Source organism: Anas acuta, chromosome 2 (genome assembly GCF_963932015.1).
Source record: "Anas acuta chromosome 2, bAnaAcu1.1, whole genome shotgun sequence".
NCBI lineage: Eukaryota > Metazoa > Chordata > Aves > Anseriformes > Anatidae > Anas > Anas acuta.
In genome coordinates this window covers 60057962-60078830 of record NC_088980.1, presented here as the reverse complement: position 1 = coordinate 60078830, position 20869 = coordinate 60057962, and the positions used below count along the sequence as shown (strand labels likewise).

Genomic DNA, 20869 nt, shown 5'->3' with positions numbered 1-20869 from the left:
TTATTTGTGTTTGCATCTATGCCCTGAGTAAGAACACTTCAGTTTATATTATTCTCATTAAAAAGAAAAACATCCTCCACCTCAACATCCTCTCCTGATGGTCCTTACTGTTACATTCTTAAGTTATTAAACATTTTCTACCTAAGCCTTTTTGATGAAGCATAGAAGGAAATATATTAGTTAACTTTCATGTAGAAAGATTTTGGCAATGAAAGCCCACTGCAGTTACCACATTCCATTGTAAAGCAGGTCTCCGGGAGATAATGGAAAGAGTAAGCAATTGCAGGTAGATTATATAAAACTCAAACAATAGAACAATGAGCCACCAGATTTTCTGTGAAACCTAAAATAAATCAGGAGGGGATACAGAAAAGGAGAAGAAAATACCTCAATATCTGTAAAGCTTTTTTCTGCACGCACCTTGGTTATCAGTATTTCTTTCCTTACCTTCTGCTGCAGACATAGGAAGGTGATAAAATATGCCTTGTGCAAGTTTAGTTGAACGGAAGTATAGTCAATATGTGGCACTTCTTTTTTTTTTTTTTTTTTTTTCCACTGAATGTTGAGGTGTCTGTCTTGGGGCAGCAGGCCTGGCATGAATGATCAACCAGGAGTCAAGTTTTGTGTTTTTGGTATGGATGCAATGACTGCTGTCCTTTCGTGTACTTTCTTTGAGTTAAGCATATGCAGCCCATATCGAACTCCCCAGTGATCTGCTGGCTGTTACAACCAGCCCCAACAGGGTCAAGTTCCCAAGTCTTCACTCATGGAAAAACTTCTTTGAGATTTATGGTAAGATTTATTCTACTTGCAGAATCCTGAGCAAAGACAACTGGATGTTCTGCGTGAGGAATGGTGTAGAATTAAGTGCTGGATTAGTGCATGCTTCCCTGAACAGACCTTACAGATGAGGCTAATAAAAAGGTCTTTTTCAAATTCTCTGATTTAAAAGGTATTGTATATTTCACTGCACTTTTTTTTTCTTTCTTTTTTTTTTTTTTTCCCCTGAGTATTTTAGGAAAGCTGAAAGATGAACTATGTATACAATACCAGGAGAGTATGGGCCACAGAGAACAGAAGCACAGATGATCCAAAACTAAGGAAACAGAGATAAATTCAAATGAAAAATATTGCATACTGAAAATAATTAATGCAGTTTATAAGGACTTTTCAATATTCACACTAATATACTTTGCTTTTTATCCTAATTAATGAACAACATTGAAAACCTGTTTTCTACACTTCCCTCTCCTACCCATTTAAAAATACTGGGAAAATAGACATGCAAATGAAAACTTCTTATAGACGTTTTTAGCTTCTGCAAATAGCTCTTATTCAACCTATCATCCTACGTCTCCCTGATCTTAGCATTACAAGGGTCATATTTTCACAAAGATGAACCATTCATGGCAATTTCTCCAACAGATTTGACACAAACATTCTTTTCTTTGATATTGAAGATATAAGCTTTCTATTTTTGTCCTATTTTTTCCCCCAACCGACATATTTATTGAGGCTATTGCAAGGAAAATCCCACTTTCCATTAATATTTGACTTATCTTTTTTTTTTTCCCTCTTGCAGAATTTCAGGCTAACAGAGCAGTAAGGGGTGCTTTGGTCAATGTCAGATTATGTATGTATTATACAATAATAAAAATCTCTGAAGTTTATTTAGAATTAATATTTAAATGGGCATATACACAAACACAGTGGTTAATACACATATACGTAGGGTTTTATTTGAGTAGACGCCTTCATGATTCTGCTGCTGTAGATCAACAAGTAGCATTTATTGATCTGTTATAACAGCAGTTCTAGTTCCAGAGAAGATTTTGATTGATTGTCCTCATCCAGAGTGAGTTCTTTCTCCATCTCTCTAGAGTGTTCAGTGGCATCAGCAGCGGATAGTATGGAGACAAAAGATTTCTTTCTGAAGGAAGGACTTTATAGTGTATAATTCTGTTTGGATTCCAAGTAATTATTTCAATGCCCTTTGCTATTTCTATCCAAGTAATCTGATACACCTCTTATGCTAAAAGTCTATAAATTCTTGGTAGTAGTATAGATATCTCATGTCAAGCCTTTATTTTACTTAATAAGTGATTACAAATTAATCTACTAAATGGAGTAGGAATGTCTTTGTGACCTGTGCTGTTTGTTTTATCAGACAAATCTTCCTCTATTACAGTATAAATTAAACCTGAAATCACTATTTCAGTTTTAAGAATTCCAAACATCTAAAGTATGCAGAATTCTTTATTAAAAAGCTAGAAAAATATTTAAATTAACTTTTTTTTTGTTTGTTTTTAATATTAAACTGTAAGATACCTTACTGCATATGTCAGTCCTAAATGATATTTGTGATGACAATTTATTCTCAGTCTAGGTCAAGAGGTAAGAATGTTCTGTATTCATTTAGTTAAACAAGCTACTTAGTCACTCCTCACTTACCAGTACCAGATGCAACCAATGAAGTTATGTTATAGATCAGGTTTTTTTGGATCACAGTCACTACTAGATAAGCAGGTCACTTTTCTCATCCTGCCATCTTCCTGCCTCCTCTTATGGTCTAAATGATCTCTCACGCTTTATCTGAATTCCTTCTATCTGTTGACTGAAGCAAAAGGAAAGCTTGTCTGTCACCGTTTGCCTTTATAAACTGAAATGTTCAATATGGAAGCCTGGAGGGAAACGTGAACACCAGTACTACATCCTAGCAAGTTCTCTATCAACCAGTTCTCTTGGTGAAACTCAGCAAGACCTCCAGGTTTCTTCAGATTACTTTCCAAAAATAAGTCTCAGACTTTGCTCAACATTTTCATAGAAGTGTCATTCCAACCCCCCCTCTCCCCCCCCGCTGTTATTATTTTAAACCAACAATAATTCCCCCAACAAAGATTTGTATGTATGCATTTAGCTGCTCTGAAAAATGAGACTGTGGGTTAGAGTTAATAATCTCCTAGCAAATTAAACTAGAAAAACCCACTTGGAGGTTATTTTGCAATAGATCCACGCTTAGCAATGATATGAGCAGTAAAACCTCAAGCCCTTGTAGAATTAAACTGCCTCATCAGTTGTCCACCTTCCTGAAAGATGGATACTGCCTTGTGGGTTGAGGGGAAGTCTTTGCTCTAAGCCAGTGCAAGACTTTGCTAGCTCTGAGCTGCAGTCTACCTCTGGATGGCAGTACGGTCACTGTGAATGAGTAGGAACTCCTCCAGCTTTCTCTTGGGAAGCACGTGCCTGGTAAATTTCGCTGGTCTTCGCTCCCCACTATGCTTTGCCTTTACCTCAATATTTTTAAATTTGGCACAAGATGCAAAGCTGCAAGGTTGGAGTGTGCATGCACACGTGAAGGTCTACAGGAAACTTCCTTTTGAGCTGCATTTTTTTCAAGCTTTTGTGTCCCTTCCTCCATCTTCATCATCTGTTGCAACTGTTCAGTGTTGTGCAAGGCTGCTTTTTTAATTTGGTGTTATTACACTACCTGATCTGAATTAGTGTATGGTGTCCAGAAATGGTTGAAAGTAGGAATTTCTCTCATGCAAACTAGCAGTACTTAATAATAATACAATTTACTCACAGCTCAATTTTTTTTTTGTCAGACTTAAGCTCTACATTTTAAAATATTTTTACAGTATAAAAGATGTTCAGGGTTAGTAATCAGCTTTCTTGAGCTATGAGAAACCTGAGACACAGTGACCATAAGTGAAAAATTTGAGAGTATGGACTTTCTCCATCTCTATGAGCTGCAACTAGGAATTGTCTGACAAATATTACCCAAGTTTAGTGTTTTTTCTTTGGTCTTCAGAGTATATACTGCTTTTTTTTTTTTTTTTTTTTTTTTTCCTCTCTTTAAAACAAATGTTTCCAGCCAAAGCAATGGGATTTGAAGCAGTACAAGGAGCCAAAAATGGGACTTCAGTGAAGTTATGTAATTGTCATACCCATGATGTGCGATTGCTTCCTTAATAACATCTGTACATGTTATAATTCTCTTAAAAGTATGATATTGCTGTAAAGTTGTATGCAGAACAATTATACTAAGCAATGTCAGGTTTTACTAGTGTTTTATCTGTGACACCAGCTGAAAGACTAAAGTACTCTGCTGTGCATGGTCATAGATGCTGTTAAAAACTATGCTTTGCTTTCTAGACTGCCTTTGCAATCTCATTGCCTTCAAATGAAGTGCTAAATTACATTTGCAGAACCCTAGTGAAAACAATAGGATTACAATAGGTGTTACTGAGGTCATCATTTATTAATGATGTTAATATGGTATATGAGGCTGCAGGGAACCCACTTTGATAGTGAGATCCTAGGCTGAGTCTGTAGAGGCAGCATTTAAAGGCAAGGGAATCCACAGCTTGATTGCAAATGGGGTAAACTTGAGAAAGACTTTAAGAAATAAAAGAAACGACGTTATAAGTTCAGTGCTGTTTTAAAATGTTTCTTTGGGTAGTAGTGCAAAACATATTCCTTTGACTTACAGCAATTTTGAGGTGATAGGCTTTTGTTTTTTTCTTAGAAGATGCCATAACAGTGCATGATTGTGCACTTCTGTGTTGTGCATTTCCATGTCCATCCAGCTGAGTGTCAAATATCACAGAAGAGCTTTTTCTACATGCTTTTTCAGGAGAAGGTTATAATCTAAGCACTTGCTTTTCATGTTCTTTTTCTCCACACCCCCTTCCTCTCCCCTTCATAATACCCATTGTATGTATTGTGATGTCATTTTCATCCTTTTCCTCCTAATTAGCTCTGGAGTTACTTTTCAGCAATTTGCCTTCACTGCTGGGCTTCAGTCTCACAAAGTCTGATCATATAAATGATCCCATTGATTCCAGTATGTATACTTAGTGCTGAGTTACATGCTCGAGGAACCAGTTTATACCTTTCAGATATAGATAAATGACTATTGTATCCTAAAGCCATGATTTCACTGTAGCATAAACATGTCTTTGTTTTCATCTCAGTATTTCAGTTCCTCTGTCATAATAAATTTAACAAATTTTTGGAGTCATTGTAGGAGTTAGACTTTCTCCTTATTTTATTAACTTCCCTTTTATAAAATGCTTGGTCTTAGTTATGTTCCGTGCTTAATCCTCTCAGTGCTTTAAAAGTAGCATACCCTCCCTCCCCCAGTGTATTCCTGTGTATTCCTTTCAACCTTCAAGGCTTGTGAGTTTCTAGACTTCGCGCATGAAGGGGTAGTTTGGAGCCGAACAGAAATTCAGTGCTGGGTATGTTAGGATTTGAAACTGAACGATAGCCACAAGAGAGAAGATCTTGTAGCAGTGGACAAATAATACTGTTTATGTAGAGGTTACAGTTCCTGTTTTCTGCTAGTTTTGTATACTTTATAGGGAACTTTATAGGGAAGATGTATGTGCATATTCTAGCATAACACAAATGATCCCATGTCAGTTGTGTTGATCCTAAGCTAAGTGTCTGGTCTGAGAATAATGCTTTTGTTACTTTGACTGCATAGATGAATCAATTGTGTGAACAATTTGATTCTGCACTGGAACTTCTGGTCTTGTCTATATACAGAATTATTAGTAAAACAAGTGAGTGCATTACTCTTGTACATTATCTTGGAATCTGGCAGACTTTGTGATAGTCACTTAAGTAGTGTTATTGTGCTCCCTACAAATAAGCCTTACTTGTAGCACGTTCTCATGGAAAAAAAGAGCTTTCTCCAAAACTATTGTGGCTGCTATTGAGGTAATGGGATATCAAACAGGCAAAATTGTATGTGTTGTCAATGGCTGCAATATAATTTCATTGACTTACAATGTTTAAAGTGAAGACATGATGGTAAGCTTCTATAAGGCGTCATATTGAAGTAATTGCCCACCAACTTGATTTTATGGCCAAAGAGAACATTTTAATGTACCCGTAAATTCTGAGGACAATCTAGCCTGCATGGAAACACAGAGATCAAAGACCATGATTAAGCACTTAGCTATTATAATGCCGAGAAATATTTATACAACACAAGAAGTAAATAGATGAAAAAAGTGTTGGTGAAAGTAAATTGAAAAGTTGATTTAAATCTATGAAAAAAAAGCTTGGTCTAAAATGAAAAAAGAAAACAACAACAACAACAAAAAAACAACCCAACAAGAAAACCAACAAATGGGGTGGTTTAAGTCAATGGTTTTACTCACCCCAAATGTCACAGCTTTTACTTGGTCCTTGCCTAAGTCTCTTTGGTTTTGCTTTCAATTTGCCAAGAGCCCAGCACTCTTCAGGCCCATGTGATAGACTGAGTTCAGGTGATAGAAACAAGCCAGCATTTGGCTTCCAGAGGAAGCACGTGAGCTGCGATGATCAGGCTTGTGAGTGCAACAGAGCTGTCTGGCTGTGAGAAAAGGGAAATCAAGGAAATTCTTGGTTATGTGAATGCTCCACTCAGTTTCCCTGCTTTTAGATCTGACTCATTGCAGTGGGTCCATCTGGCTCGAGTTAACGTTCTTTATGGCAGCCCATATGGTGTTGTGTTTTGGCTTTGGGACTAAAACTGTGCTGATAATACACCAGTGTTTTGGCAAAGTTAAGTCCTAGAAAAGCAGAGATCAAGAGAGAGATAAGTAGAGGCTCTGTAGGGACAGGGTTTTAAAATTAACTTACATATTTTTATAGGGATGCTTACCAGTCACTGCTCTTTGCAAAACAATTAAACAGAATAGACGTGAGGTGAGTGGGACAGCAGTGCTTAGAGGCTTAGCAGTAAGAGTGTGTACCTGAGGTGTTGGTCCTCTAACTCTAATCACCAGGGGGCAAACTTTTGCCCACAACAACAAAAAAGGCTGTTTTTTCCATTGAAAGATGGGTAACAGGGAGGAAGAAGGTGGAGTGGAAGAAGGAATACTGATATGCTCTCACAGCTGTACTGGTACACTCAGGCTTGCTGGAGGAAACTCAAATGGCTCTTTGTCTTTGTGTTTACAAACTGTAACTATACATACCTTCCTGATTCAAAAACAACAACAAAAAACTAATTATATATGTGGGCATAGTAATTTGCTTTTTTCTTAAAAGTAAAAAGCAAAGATGTAACCAAACGATTCTTTAAACTTATATATGCCAAACACAAAACTAGTTTCAATTTAGAATGATGTATGAAGGCAGTTTGTAATGAAAAAATAATGTGAGATTGTGATCAAATCTCTATTCTGCATTTTGTTTTGTAACTTTTTAAAACATTCAGAAGCTATTAGTGGCCATTTCTATATTCATTCAAGGTTTGCTTGTTTCCAAACACATTTCCTCATGTCCTTCCTATTTGTGCATGTTTAGTGCACACTTCATGTAATCCTATATTTTGAAAATAAATTTATTGGAGACATGGCATAATTTGCAGGGTTATTTCAAACAATGTTCAAAAAGTACATTTATTACTCTTTAGAAATAATACACAAAGATTGAAGCATGTTGAAGAGCAACTTAAGACCAATGGCATTATGAGATTGCTTATGTTGACCTACATTTTTGAAACAGCTAAACTACTTATTGATGTTCTGTTATTGATTTCAATGACAAAAAGATCAGGGCCTTTCCCTAGATCTTGGTGATTCTTCATGCAGGGAACTGAGTCTGTTGTGCCTGTTGAAGCTGATGGCAACAGTCCAAATGGTTTCACTGGCAGCAGTCTTAGGACCATTTTGTACGCACCTATATATGTGCTCATAAATATGTATAAATGCATATGTTTTGTGTATATAAAATTGATCAAAGTAAGAGCACACATATATATGACAATAGCACGATCTTCAGAAAATTTTCTGCTGTTGAAACAGAAGGAATCAACGGTATTTTTGACTGTGCTCTCTAAGGAGGGTGGTGATAGTTACTCTTTAAGGGTGAAATCAAGCATCCTAGTGTGTTCACCAGTTTGCAAACGAGCAAGCAAGCAACAGAAGGTGTTACTGTAGCTGCATGTTGTTCTGTTTTTTTTTTTTTTTTTTTTTTTTAACTGTTATCAGATTATCTACCATAAAATATTTCTTAAAAGGAGTTTCCTTAAAAAGTGAGAGGAAGCCAATGACAAGTAATTGTGGCAACCTTTTTTAAAACAAACAAGAAAATACACACACACAAAGAAAACAACCCAACAAAACAAACAAATTGAGCAGTATCTAATAAAGAATTGAATTGTCCATGTAGGAAAATACTAGCAGGTCTGAGAAATGCTTCATTCATTGTTTATTGATAATCCACTTACTGTAATTGCTGCTAAAATGATCAGTAAATGTTACGCTGATTTCCAATTGTAAAGCATTAAACAGGAAAAGTGCTGTTATGCTGCTCTGAAATGATATCTTCCTATATGCCTGACACATAATAGTGCTACTGGATGTGGTGTGTGACATATCCTACCGTAGTACTAACAAATGAAACGTTGGGAATTTAAGTATACCTGCAACTTCCAGCAGATGAAAGCCTTTGACAAAAAGTGAGACTCTCTTTGGACTTCATCTTAAAGAAACACATTCTTATGCAGATTTCTTCAGGATGGACTGTGAAGCTGCGTGACGGTTAAGAGCATACTGAAGTTGGAATATATTCACTTAGAAATTAATATGTTGAGATCTACACTGTGAAAAGAAATATGTGGCACCCAGGTGTTGATGAAGACCTGGTATGAAGAAAAGTAACCCAAAAGCTTCTCTGTGATGATTACGAAAAATTGCACTCATTTATCAGTGGGAAAGGCTTAGAAAATATAAAAAGCCTAACATTATTGATCTGCAACATTTGTGGTATTATTAAGTATGTTTAGTATTTATAACAGCAGGTTTTGTTGTCAGATGAGCTAAATGTAGGAGAACCATAGGAAAAATGATTTGGCATTCTTGCTCTTAACCTGATAGCTACACATCCTACTGCAGTGTGTCTTCTGGTAGCTGGAAAAAGAAGAGAGTATTTTTGTTTGGGAGGCTCAGTTCTGGTGAAGGTTTCAGTTTCTTCAATATATGGACGTTTTTGCTATTTAATTCTGTCTAGATAAGATGAAAGGAAATAGAGAGCAATTCAGGTCCCTACCACTAAGGTACAGTCCCAGTAGAAATCAGAATCATCTAGGTTGGAAAAGACCTTATAGATCACCACCTCCAGTCATCAACCTGACCTGCTGAGTCCCATCACACATCACAGGTCCATGCTCCTTAGTGTCATGGCCACATTTCTCTTAAATGACTCCACAGATGGGGACTCAGCCCCTTCCCTTGGCATCCTGTTCAGATACTCTACAATCCTCTGCTTGAAGAAGTTCTTCCTAATGTCCAGCCTAAACTTCCTCTGGCACAACATCACTTCTTCAAGTCCTGTCACTTCTTACCCAAGAAAAAAGATCAACGTGTTCCTCTCTGCAACCTCCTGTCAGGTAGTTGTAGAGACTGATGAGGTCTCTTCTCACTTCCCTCAGCTGCTCCTCACAACCCTTATTTTTATGTACCTTCACCAGCCTCATTGCTCTTCTTTGTACACTCTTGGGCAACTCAATATTCTTGGAGCAGCAGGCCCAAAAGTGATCAGAGTGGCTGAGGTGTGGCCTCACCAGTGCCACACCAAGGGGTCCATCACTTCCCTAATCCCCCTGGCTACTCTGTTTCTGATGCAGGCCAAGCGATGTCATTTCCCATACTTGTCCCTAGAATTCAAGTGTGCTGTATTAAAGCAAGTAGCATGAAGAGGATCAAGAGCTCTGCTGACAACCTTGCTAATCACATAATACATAAAATAAATGCATAAAATGCATGTTATGTATGAACACAGCGTTCAGCACCATGACCCATGCTATGATTTTTTTTTTTTTCCCCAAGATTCAAGTTACTGGTTCCTTTGTTTTACAACTTGGAAATCCTGAAATGTTAGGTAAAACAAAGTTTTCCTTTAACTAGAAAGTTTCTTTCAGTTGCTGTCAGCCCCTTCTAGGTTGCCTACTCAAGTTTCTCTCTTGTTATCAACATTCAAAAGTTATCTTCAGTTTGGGTGTGGTTATGGACATGCTGTTTTTTAAAAGTTATTTTAACTGAATTCTTGCCCTGATATTTATTTTCTCACTGTCTTTCTAGTGTGCACATCGTAGCCAAAACATGCCAAATAAATCCATACTTAATGCTGTACTTAAATTCTGATTATGCTAAACTCATGCCACTTGGATGCTTTATGGTGGCAATCTCAGGAAGCAATGTTTTAACTAAAATAAACAAACATAAAAAGAACTGCAACCCATGACTACCAGCACTCCATGAAGTGTCATGAATTTCATAGTTTCGGGGGCTGTAATGGCCTGTTTCTTCCTTCTAGAAAGCAGAAGGATTATTGTGATGAATGAATGCTGTAGTTGCTGGATGGAGCTTTTAATGTCACAAGATTGGCTGGAGAGAGGATGGGATTAAAAAAAAAACTTGTGCTCAAGGCTCCCTCAAAAGTGAAGTCAACCTGTTGTTGCTTATATTAACTTATCAAACAGGCAGGCTGGTGAAAGAGCACGTGTATGAAGATGATTTGGCAAGTAGAATTGTGTCCTTTATGTGGTCGTTGTGGAGACTAAAACAACCTAATGTGAAATCATTTTTACAGAAAATGAGAATTTTTTGTTTTTATATGAAATCCTCTAGACAGCTACAACATGTTTATTACATTAGAGTGGAATGGTATTTTTTCCCCTAGGAATGATGAATACCATTGCAGAAATGTTTTAATATATATATATATATATATATATATATATATATATTTTTTTTTTTAATGGAAGACAATCTCTTCTGCTTTGTATTGAAAATTTTCTCAAGTTCTCTGGTAAGTTGACCCAGTATGCAAATTCTAGAAAATCTTAGCTATTATAGACTTAGAATTTTTGGATGACTTTTTATGTTTGACACAGATCCCTGCTGAATAGAACCAACAGAGCAGAGGAAACAGTCCACTATTTCTATGACAAAACTGTCAAAGTCTTGCTCCGGATAGGGGCTGTCTTCTAATTTTGAAATTAATTGCTCTCTTATATGATCCACTCTTTTTGGAAGATCAGATGGCAGAAGAGTAGTAGGGGAGAAAGTCTCATGAGGGCTGATTTCTCCATACTGGCCTCAGGGGGTGGTGGGGGTGGGAAGTTACTGCCTGTTCCACCTGTGTCCTGTCATGATCTATAGAGCTTGCTCTTCTGGTCTCTCAGAAATCATCTGCTTTTAGATGGTTGCGAGAACCTTGAGCTAGAAGGTTCCTTTCTCTCACTGTTCTCAAGACTTATTTTTCCTAATGGTTGTGTGCTGTTGTCCATCTGGTGTTTTGAGGACCATGGTAGCCTTTCAGAATAGCAGCTTCTCTGTCTCTTGACCTCTGGATGCATACAAACCTTTGAAATATGTCCATGGATAAGCAAGCTCCTTGTTAATGAGCAGCATGTCATTTAATAAGGGAAATCATTGGAATATGGCAGAGGCTGGACTCTGGTTAACCTAGAATTAATAGATAACAGCTACATAGATGTTCTGTGTGTGTGGCAGAAAATTATAAGGATGAAATGGTTTGCAACAGGAGGAGTGGAAGGAATCTTTAATCAGATTAATAACTGGATCAGCAGTAGTAAGGTCACCTCCATGAGCAAAAGCATTGTTTAGAGTAAAACATCTGTGCTGTTGGTACTCTTGCATTAGTGATTCCTAAATGTCATGTTGGTCAGGAAAAATGCAATGGCTGTATGGATTCATGTTTTTTTTTTTTTGTTTTGTTTTGTTTTGTTTTGTTTTGTTTTGTTTTGTTTTTCCTCCTGGTTGGTTCCAGATTGCTGTATTTGGACCACAGATGCAACTGACACATTTGCTCCTCTTGTATATGGTAAAAACAGCATCCTTTAACTTTTTTGCATGTTTGAAGTGTACAGCTTGACTTGCTATATGAAGCTGCTAGGGATATGCTTATAGCAATAAACCCAATAAAATAAAATTGTGACCCAGTCATTTATTACTGTGTGGTTGTCATGTGTATGTTTCCATTCTGCAGCCTCCTGTTAGTGTTGCAGAGCAACCTGACCAACAAATTGATGAGGACTTGCCTTGTGAACCTTTCAGCTTTCTGTCAATAGGTGCAAGAAACCTGTGAAACTTTTTCATTAGGGAAAACAAATGGTTCAGTATGGTCGAAAGTTGTCTAGTGAGGTAGTTTTGTGTTTTTTAAAACCATGTCATAGTATTGAAACCTCAAGACATTGTAATTTGAAGGATGTTGCTGCATAAAAAATGTAGTTAAAAAATAAAAATAAAAATATCGCTAAAACTACAACTAAAACCTCCATGAATTTCAGAAAAACATTTTCTGTCAGCAGTTGTTACGTTAAGCAGCACTAACCTTTTCAACTTCTAAAGGACCTAAAATTAAGAATATAAACAAAGAAGACCAACATAACATCACTGACTAACCTGAAAAGAACATTTAAATGAAAGCACCATGAATAGTGATAGTCTCCCTAACTTTCTAAATTAAATTGTTAGTAATTGTTAGTAATACTACACTTTATATGGGTATAATTGCACACTGCTAACTTCTTACAATGTTGTTTCAAACTAGAGAATACTTCTTTTTAACTGCAACCTGGCCATTAGATATGAAGATGATTATCACTGCAGAAATACGATGTCCAAAGTCAAAGTAGCACTGAGAAAACAGAGAAAAACAGAACTATCTTTTCCATTGCAGAGATTTTCATGAGGAGATAAATATAGTTCTAGCTGAAGAAAAGTGGAGACTGTTTCAGGTGATGATATTTATATTGAGTGAGAAGAACTGGGGATATATTAGCTTCTTGCTGTAAGAGAGCAATACTGAAGATCGTAGTAAGTTAAATATGAGTAATACAGATAATATAACTAAATATGTAATGCAGTAAACAGAAGTACGAGATTAAAGCAGTGAAGGGAGATCAATGATCGCATATCGGCAGCCTTGTTTGTTTTACTTATAGAAACATCCATCTAAGGATGGTGGTAGAGGTGGCTGTGAAAAAAATAAGCTTTTCTCTAACTTTTCTGGGGCAATGACAGCCAGCAGGTAGCAATGGTCAGAGGCTAGCAGGGGTCTGAAGGATGATTCAAAGAAGTTTGCATAAGCTACACTATGGATTGATTGGGATAGAAATATTGGCACATTAGTGACAACAGATACAAGGTTTAAAGAAGGAAGAATCAAAATTGTTTGTTTAGAAATCTTTATTAAAGAAAATAAAATAATAATATTGAATGCCTCTAAAAGCAATAAGACAGAGGAAGGAGGACCAGTTCATAAGAGGACCAAAGGATAACACATTCCTAAATTTCACTGGTATTTGATACAAATAAAACTAATCCTTTCCCACTAGAGATTTTTAATGTATTCTTCACTCAAAAGCCACAAGTTATATACTAAAATAACTTTAAGGCTATGATGTGCTCTGTCTTGATTAAAAAGAAATCTAAAATATCAAAATCTTTGGTGTAATCATTAGAATATCTGAACATTGAACTTTTATTTATTGGTAACATAATTGGAGTGATTGCTCAAACATGCACTCTCTAACAGAACTCTGTGCGTGATCAGTATCCTGGAGGAGGGCATAATTTATTTCATATTTTCAGGGGAAAAAAAATATCAGGAAATTACTTTAAAGTATGTTTAAGACAGAAATGAAGTGATTTCAAACTAAAGTAAAAATAAAAAGAAGGAAAACAAAGGATCTTACTTTTTTATTGAAATAATATAATTAAATTCAGACCAGGAATGTTTATGGTGCAGTGAGTACAAAATTTAGCCCAATGGCTAAACCAGTGCATGAAGCCTTTATAAAGCCCTATCATCACGCAAGTCCTATGTTAAGGATAAAAGTAGTTTGTACTCCCCTTTTTAGATCTCTGCCTAGGGCATGTTTCACACGAAAACCATATAGTTTCCTGTAAAAGCTGTCTTTGATTACTAAATAGTTTTGCTTAGAAACTGCACCTTTACCCTTAAAGAGCAGAGACAAAGCTTTTAACACAGTGATAAATGTTCTTCTGTATTTTGTACAGTGCTGCAGAAAAGAAACTAAAGGTTTTGGCTTTTGAAAGAGGGCGTGTAACCAGAGCTGTAATTTGCATTTGCAAATCCACCTGTTTTTTACTGGCAAATTAAGCCCAACATCTTGTAGAAGTCAAGTCTGGGAGCAGTGGAGCTGAGCAGAGGTGCAGGCAGCTATTGCGAGCTGACTAAGAGAAGCTATGAGCCGCCCTTAAGGGAGAGACACAGCAGGGAGGACCACTCGCCGCACAGAACTGTCAGCAAAAGCTCATATAAAACAGGCAAGTCTGGTAATACCAGTGTTAGCTGGACAAGAAATTGATGACAAGTTATATGAGTATCTGCAAGAGATGCATGTAAAATTTGTCACTACATGTGTCGTATTTACAGGTATATTTTGAATAAGGGGATTGCAATTCCTCAGTTCTAGAACAAGAGCTTTGCTCTTGTGGTTATAAACCCATCTGAAATACCATAGCATTATATCCTTTTTATGTACCCTTGCCTTCTACTTAAAGCAGATAAACCCTTTTCACAAAGTTTGTCTTGCTTTTTTTTTTTTTTTTTTTTTTTTTTTTATATATATATATTCCTAAACTTTTCAATTTTATGTATGAATAGCTAAAAGTTTTGTGTGGGTGTTGATCAACAGAAGTTGCTGTGTTGCGCTGCAAAGTATAACCTGATCTTTCTCACCTTCCAAAAAGCAAGCACAGCCAGGACAGGGAGGAGAACAGATCCTGATGGGATTATCTGCAAAAGATGCACATGCAATTCTTGGACTCGGCTCATCCTCTGACACCCTGGGGTCCTCGCTGGGTGGAGAAGAAGAAGGCTCCTGGGCCAGTAGCTGGCCACTGTGACAGATTCATACCAACTACTGCAGATCTTGGGGGTGCTGGGGAATATTTTTTTTTTTATTATTATTTTTTTTTGAGAGAAGCCATTAGGAAAACAGAAAAATCCCATCTTGTTCCTGGGAAATTTCCCAGACCAGTCCACTTGCCATGTGCTGGAATTTGAATTGCATTGTTTGTAAAAATAAGTTTTTAATCATGTGTAATCTGCCGTAGAAGAAACATATTCTTAAGTCCTCAAAGCAACTGAAGGTCTAGAGACAACCTGGAGTAAAAACTGTCAATTTTTTTTAAAAGTATGTTTTTGAAAGAAACAAACTCTCTCAACCCATCATTTCAGTGATTTATTTAGTCTTCATGTAGGCTAGAAACTTAGACAGTACCTAATCTGTCTGCTTATAAAGTTGTCATTCACTTACCATCTGGCACAGAGCTACCCTGGAGGTTATCTGCAGGTGCTGGTACAGTTTGGGTGAGGGGGCAGCAATTTACATTTCAGTTTTTACAATCCTTGGCTCTGCGTTTGTAAAGCTGTTCTGAATTTGCTGCAAGAGGCTGCAAGTCAAGCAAGGGTCTGTGGGGATGCTTGTAGTGCAGGTCTGAGGGATATCCTGCAATGTTGAGTTCCACACGTTCTCACTACTAATTGTTTGGAAAAGTATCTTTATTATTATTTGATACTCCAGCTTTTCCATTCAGTGGAGGCCCTTTTTCTTCTCAGATGAGATAGGGTGAATAGTACCTGATCTGCATTTTCTCCCTGCTGTTTATTATTTTGTATACTTTGATCATACTTGTTCTTATTCACTTTTGTCAGGTAAACATTCCCAATCCTTTCAATCTCTTTATCGTTTTTTCCTGCACATCTTTCTGATGTATTTCTTAGCTGGGCTAACCAGAAATGAACAAAGTGCTCCAGATGAGGCCGAATTATTGATGTGCATAACAGGTAAAATCCTAGCCCTGTTGAAGTTGCTGTGAATCCACTAACATCTAAGGGGTGAGGTTTCTCCCAGTGCTGTCACATTTTGTACATTATTCTTCATCCCATTTTTCATGTATTCAACTTCAAAATTTGGCAGCTGAGAATTTAATCTAGAATCCTACTGATGCGGCATCCTCCATTAAATTGCTGGTAGTCCTCAGATTAGCTGTGTAGTTTGTGGATGGGATTAGTTCCCTCCCCAAAATACTTTCCTGAAAAGGGTCAAATTTTATCCTGATTCATGTTGGCTATGGAAGCACGCTTGCTATTAGTTTTGAATGGCTGAAGCTGAGGGCATCATCCCAGACTTAGAAACAATATTGTGTTCACAGTGACCTTTAGCTGGAAAATCTGCTAAAGTGCATTATATAGTATATGAAAGCAAAACAACAACAGCAAAAAAAATCCTGCCTCAGTAAATGACTTTGTCAATAATGTACTATGAATATGAGGCAAAACAAGTCAGAGGGGTTTTTATAGCATTTGCAAAAGAAATCTGTTAAATTCTCTTTCCTTCCTAGAATCATCTAAGAAATGTTCAGATTGTTGCTGGCTAATAAATACAGTAAATGAAATGTTAATAAATCACCAGCAATTTAGCCTGACAATAACATGGATTGACCGCATTGATTAAATTGATTATGTTTCATATATTTACAATATGTAGACACAAGCCCAATTTATTTTCTGAAGAGTTCAAGGTAGGTATCATTGGTTTAAAAAAAAAAGGCAAAACAAAACAATGGAGTAATGTTTGTGGTTGCTATCTGCAATAATCTAATGCTGACAGAGAGCAGTATTTTATTTAGTAATTAACAGTGTAAAGGGGAGAGAAGCTGTCATGTTGGTTCTTAAGCTGGGGAATGTGATGAAAGATGATATCTGCGATCTCATCCTTTCCACTTGTTTAGGATTGTCAGGATGAGAAATGTCAGCATTATGAAAGCTCAGCTCTGCTCTTGATATGATAAAACCCTTCAAAAGCCAGTCTTTCTCTCCCTCTTCCCCCTCCTTTCTCCCTCTCCCTGCACTTGCTTTTTTATTTATCCTGTTTTGTTAGATGGCAGAAATATAATTCTTTTCTTTCTTCCTATTATAAGCCACCATTTTTGTTTTATTATATGTTTCACAACCCCTAATGCCCCACTGAAAATTACCTTGTTAAATGACAGTGTTTCAAAGCCATGAATCCTTTCCACCATTCCCTCAGAGGTTTGAAACAGTCAACAGACTGTAAAGAATAAATAATAAAAAAGTATTGATTATTTTGATGACTGTGAGATTCAATTAAGTATTAATTTTGCCCTCCAGTGGACCTATCAAGGTATTCAAAAGGGAGGATTCGGCTCAGCTAAATGCGTGCTGAGTGCTTCAGCCTTAAATAGGGAGAAAATGTGTTTACCTACAGTATTTGAAGAGGAGTGCATTGATGCACAGAGTCCAATATTTAAGTGCTGTGCAAATTAAGCCCTGGTGACAGTGACATTGTTTTCAGCGATATGAGTATTGACTAAAGAAGTGCATTTGATGACAGCTTAAACTATTTGTATTGATTAACATTTTCATAGATTATCATGTGTCATATCAAATTCACTTTTCAGACATGAATACATTAAAAAACCCATAGGCAAACATCGACCAATGTGGTGACGGGACAGAGGGAACATGCTAACCAACCTACTTGCTCGCTGGTCACCTGTTCTCTGCATAAGAACCATTTAGGCATGAACTTTGCAATAAATAGCTGCCAGAGTGTGCAACAAGGTCACTTGTTCTTTTCTTTTTTTTTATTTTTTTGGGCTCTGGTTTCCTTGCTGTCATGATATTATACCTGTTAGTTTGCAAACAGGAGGATAGTGTGTGCTCGGAAATAATGCTTGACCCCCAAATGTCCTCAGTGAGCAGAAGATAAAACAGATCCAATTCGTCAAGAAACATTTTAAATATATATATGTAAGGTTTTATGGGGATATAATGTCCCAAACACGAGAATAATTGCAAACTGTTTGTGTAAGTATCTTCCCTGATTTTATCTTTAAAAAAAATAGTTTGTGTTTTTTATTTTCAAAACAAAAATATGTGCTTGTGTGTGTTTATTGACTTTGGGAGCATAGCATCCCAAAGACAAGAATAGTTAGAAGAAATCTGTGTCTCTCTTGAATGTATGTAATGAAATGGCTATTTGTTGCTGTGAATTTTCATAGAAACACTTGAAGGGTAGATATTGTGTATTTGGTTGTGTTGATGTTGTACAGCAGAGAATGCCTCTTTAAATCACCGTGGAGTGCTCACAGGGTGCTCCTCTTCTCTGGCGTTGGAGCATACAGGAATTTTGTTTCTTACTATGTTAAGGGCAGAGCGAGGTGTAAAAACGTACACACAAAAAAGCACATCCCACAATTAAAGCTGTGTTGGTTATGTTGCTTTCATAGAAGTTTTTCTCCAAAGCATCCTGAATCTCTCACATGCTAGTTGAGCTTTAATAGGGTGGGGAGTAATGGAAAACTCATTGGATCTGTAATAGCTCTTCACTTGACTGCAGCCAGCAATAACAGCAGGAGCAGCCAGAGATAAGAGAGAGAGAGAGAGAGAGAGAGAGAGAGAGAGTGTGTATGTGTGTGTGTGAGGGAGAGGGAGTGGAAGAGAGAGTATACGCACACCAAAGCTGCCACTTTTTTTTTTTCCCTGACTCTTTTTTTCCCCCATCCTAGGATCCAATGATAGCTGGACAAGTCAGTAAGCCCTTGCTGTCACTGCGGAGTGAAATGAATGCAGAGTTGAGAGGTGAGGACAAGGCAGCTACTTCAGACAACGAGCTGAATGAGCCCCTGCTTGCGCCTGTGGAATCAAATGACAGCGAGGACACTCCCAGCAAGCTCTTCGGTAAGTCTGTCTAGGTATTTCATTTCACTGCTACCATGTTGTCCGGAAGAGCAATCTCCCCCCGTTCTTTTTTCCTTCCTTTTTTTTTTTTTTTTTTTTTTTTTTTTTTGTTCACTCAATTTTCTTGTAAGTACCAAGGAGTAGCTTGGAGCGTGCAGGCGTACAGCCCTGTGCTCCCATTGCAACTGGCTACTGGAATGACAGTGTCACATTCTGAAAACTTTTGTCAACAATGAACTTATTTAACGCAAGTTGCAGACATTCTATGTTTTCCTTTGATCTGTGGTCTCTAGCGTAAAAAATTGAGGGAAGAATCATTTTTTTTTGCCAATTATTATTATTTTTTTTTGAGTGATTCATTAACATTTATTGCATTAAGTGCTGATGTGAGTGTCTGATATACTATCAGCCTTTTCTGAGCCTGGACTAAACTGAGGAGTTACCATTTTAAATGGTAAAGATAAAGCTGGGTGCAGAGAGCTGAAACATTCCCATAGAAAACACTCTCTGTACTGAGAGTAAACAAAGGCTACCAAGGGTAGTGCATGTGGAGCTAATGTTTTTAAAATTTAAATTAGAAATAAAATATTTCTTCTAAAGTATGTGCCAAAAAGAAATTACCTGTTTAGTTTTTAAGTAGCCTAAATTATTCCAGAAAGTGTAACCTTTCATAATCAAAACAAAAGCAGTAAGAGTGGCACTCCAACACAGACATCTGTCATTCAAATGGATGACACCCTGTAAGCCAACTCAAGCAACTCTGATCTCTAATCAGAAAAGGGAGCAGAGTTGTTGAGGCGCGTGCTTGAGTGATAGATGTTGATAGATGTCTGAGCTGGAGTAGTACTGTATGGTACATAGTGACATTTTGGGTTTAGAGCGACTGCTCTCCTGAAAGGGGTTCCTTTTAATTATTTCCGTTTGTGACTTAAGATAAACCTTAATAGAAACAGAGCAACTCCTTATTTTTTCCACGACTCTGTAGATGGAAGTTGAAGGAAGAAAGATCTTGTTTAGTGAGAATGCAGCTTTAAGGCACAGAGAGAGCCCATTTTCTAAGATGCAAGTTTCGATTTCATAATCTGTAAGGAAATCTGTAGTAGTGTTCAGATTTCAGTTTTCCAGCTACAGTAGGAGCTGCAGGATTTTTAAAACAAAAGAATACATGCAATTTTCTTTTTAAAAAAAATGTTCCTTACCCCTTACAAGAAGAAAAAGCACAAAATGTTTTACTAAGTAACTTTGCTACAGATAAGGGAAAATAATAATAGATCTAAAATTTAATTTCTGAATTACAGTAATAACCATTATTAAATATCACATCCATTTTTAAGCACACCCTTAGTAATCTTTGTTTCCATGGAAAACATAATTTCCATTATCAGTTTGTATGTTCAAACACTATATAACAATTGTTTTAGTCCATTTAATCCAGAAAAGAATTTTAATAGCTAAAATTCAGAAAGCTATTACTTGTATATATTGGTATAAATATATTTAGCTGTGTTTACATTTTTATTTGATCAAATATATAGGGTACATCTATTAAATATAGCAAGGTAACAAACAAAAATGGACTTTTAATTTGCGGGTACTGAAATGTCTGGTTTTAGATCAGGCAAGTATTGTAATAAAAGGCAGGGTATTTTTTGAGCCATTGTTATTTGGATGCTCAGCAGTGAGATTGAACAGATACTTTCATTAAAGTTGCTGCTTGGGATACAGAAATGATATGCAACAATATCTTATCTCCTTCTGAATTGTAAATATAGTTGGTACCTAAAAACACTAATGAAAAAAAATACAAATGAGTATATTGTGTTGATTGTACTGGTGAGTGTAAGATGTTTGCTAGCATGATTTTGTACTGCAAAAAAGATGTTACCAAGTAAACAAAAGTAGGTGAAATAGTTCAAGTGACTCAGTACAAACTTATTTGCGGTTTATCTAGGTTCTGTTACAATTATAACAGATGTTATAGATGTTTTAGCAGCAGCCTTTACCAGTTAATTTTAGTAGCTTTGAGAACATAAAGGAAGGGACAGTGATGCTATTTTGATACATTTGAGGATTAAATGAAGCAAATTTCTTTAGAAGAGATACT

At 36.7% G+C, this 20869-nt stretch overlaps 1 protein-coding gene across 3 annotated transcripts in view; it reads left to right on the top strand.

Annotated features, from left to right (window-relative positions):
* The window catches only part of POU6F2 (POU class 6 homeobox 2), a 312647-nt gene that overhangs the window by 37624 nt on the left and 254154 nt on the right, over positions 1 to 20869 (top strand). For all 3 annotated transcript variants that reach the window (XM_068674957.1, XM_068674958.1, XM_068674956.1), the window contains exon 2: positions 18594 to 18765. In XM_068674957.1, the coding sequence (XP_068531058.1) occupies positions 18600 to 18765 (166 nt within the window). In that variant the 5' untranslated portion in view covers positions 18594 to 18599. The remainder of the gene's footprint in view (positions 1 to 18593; positions 18766 to 20869) is intronic.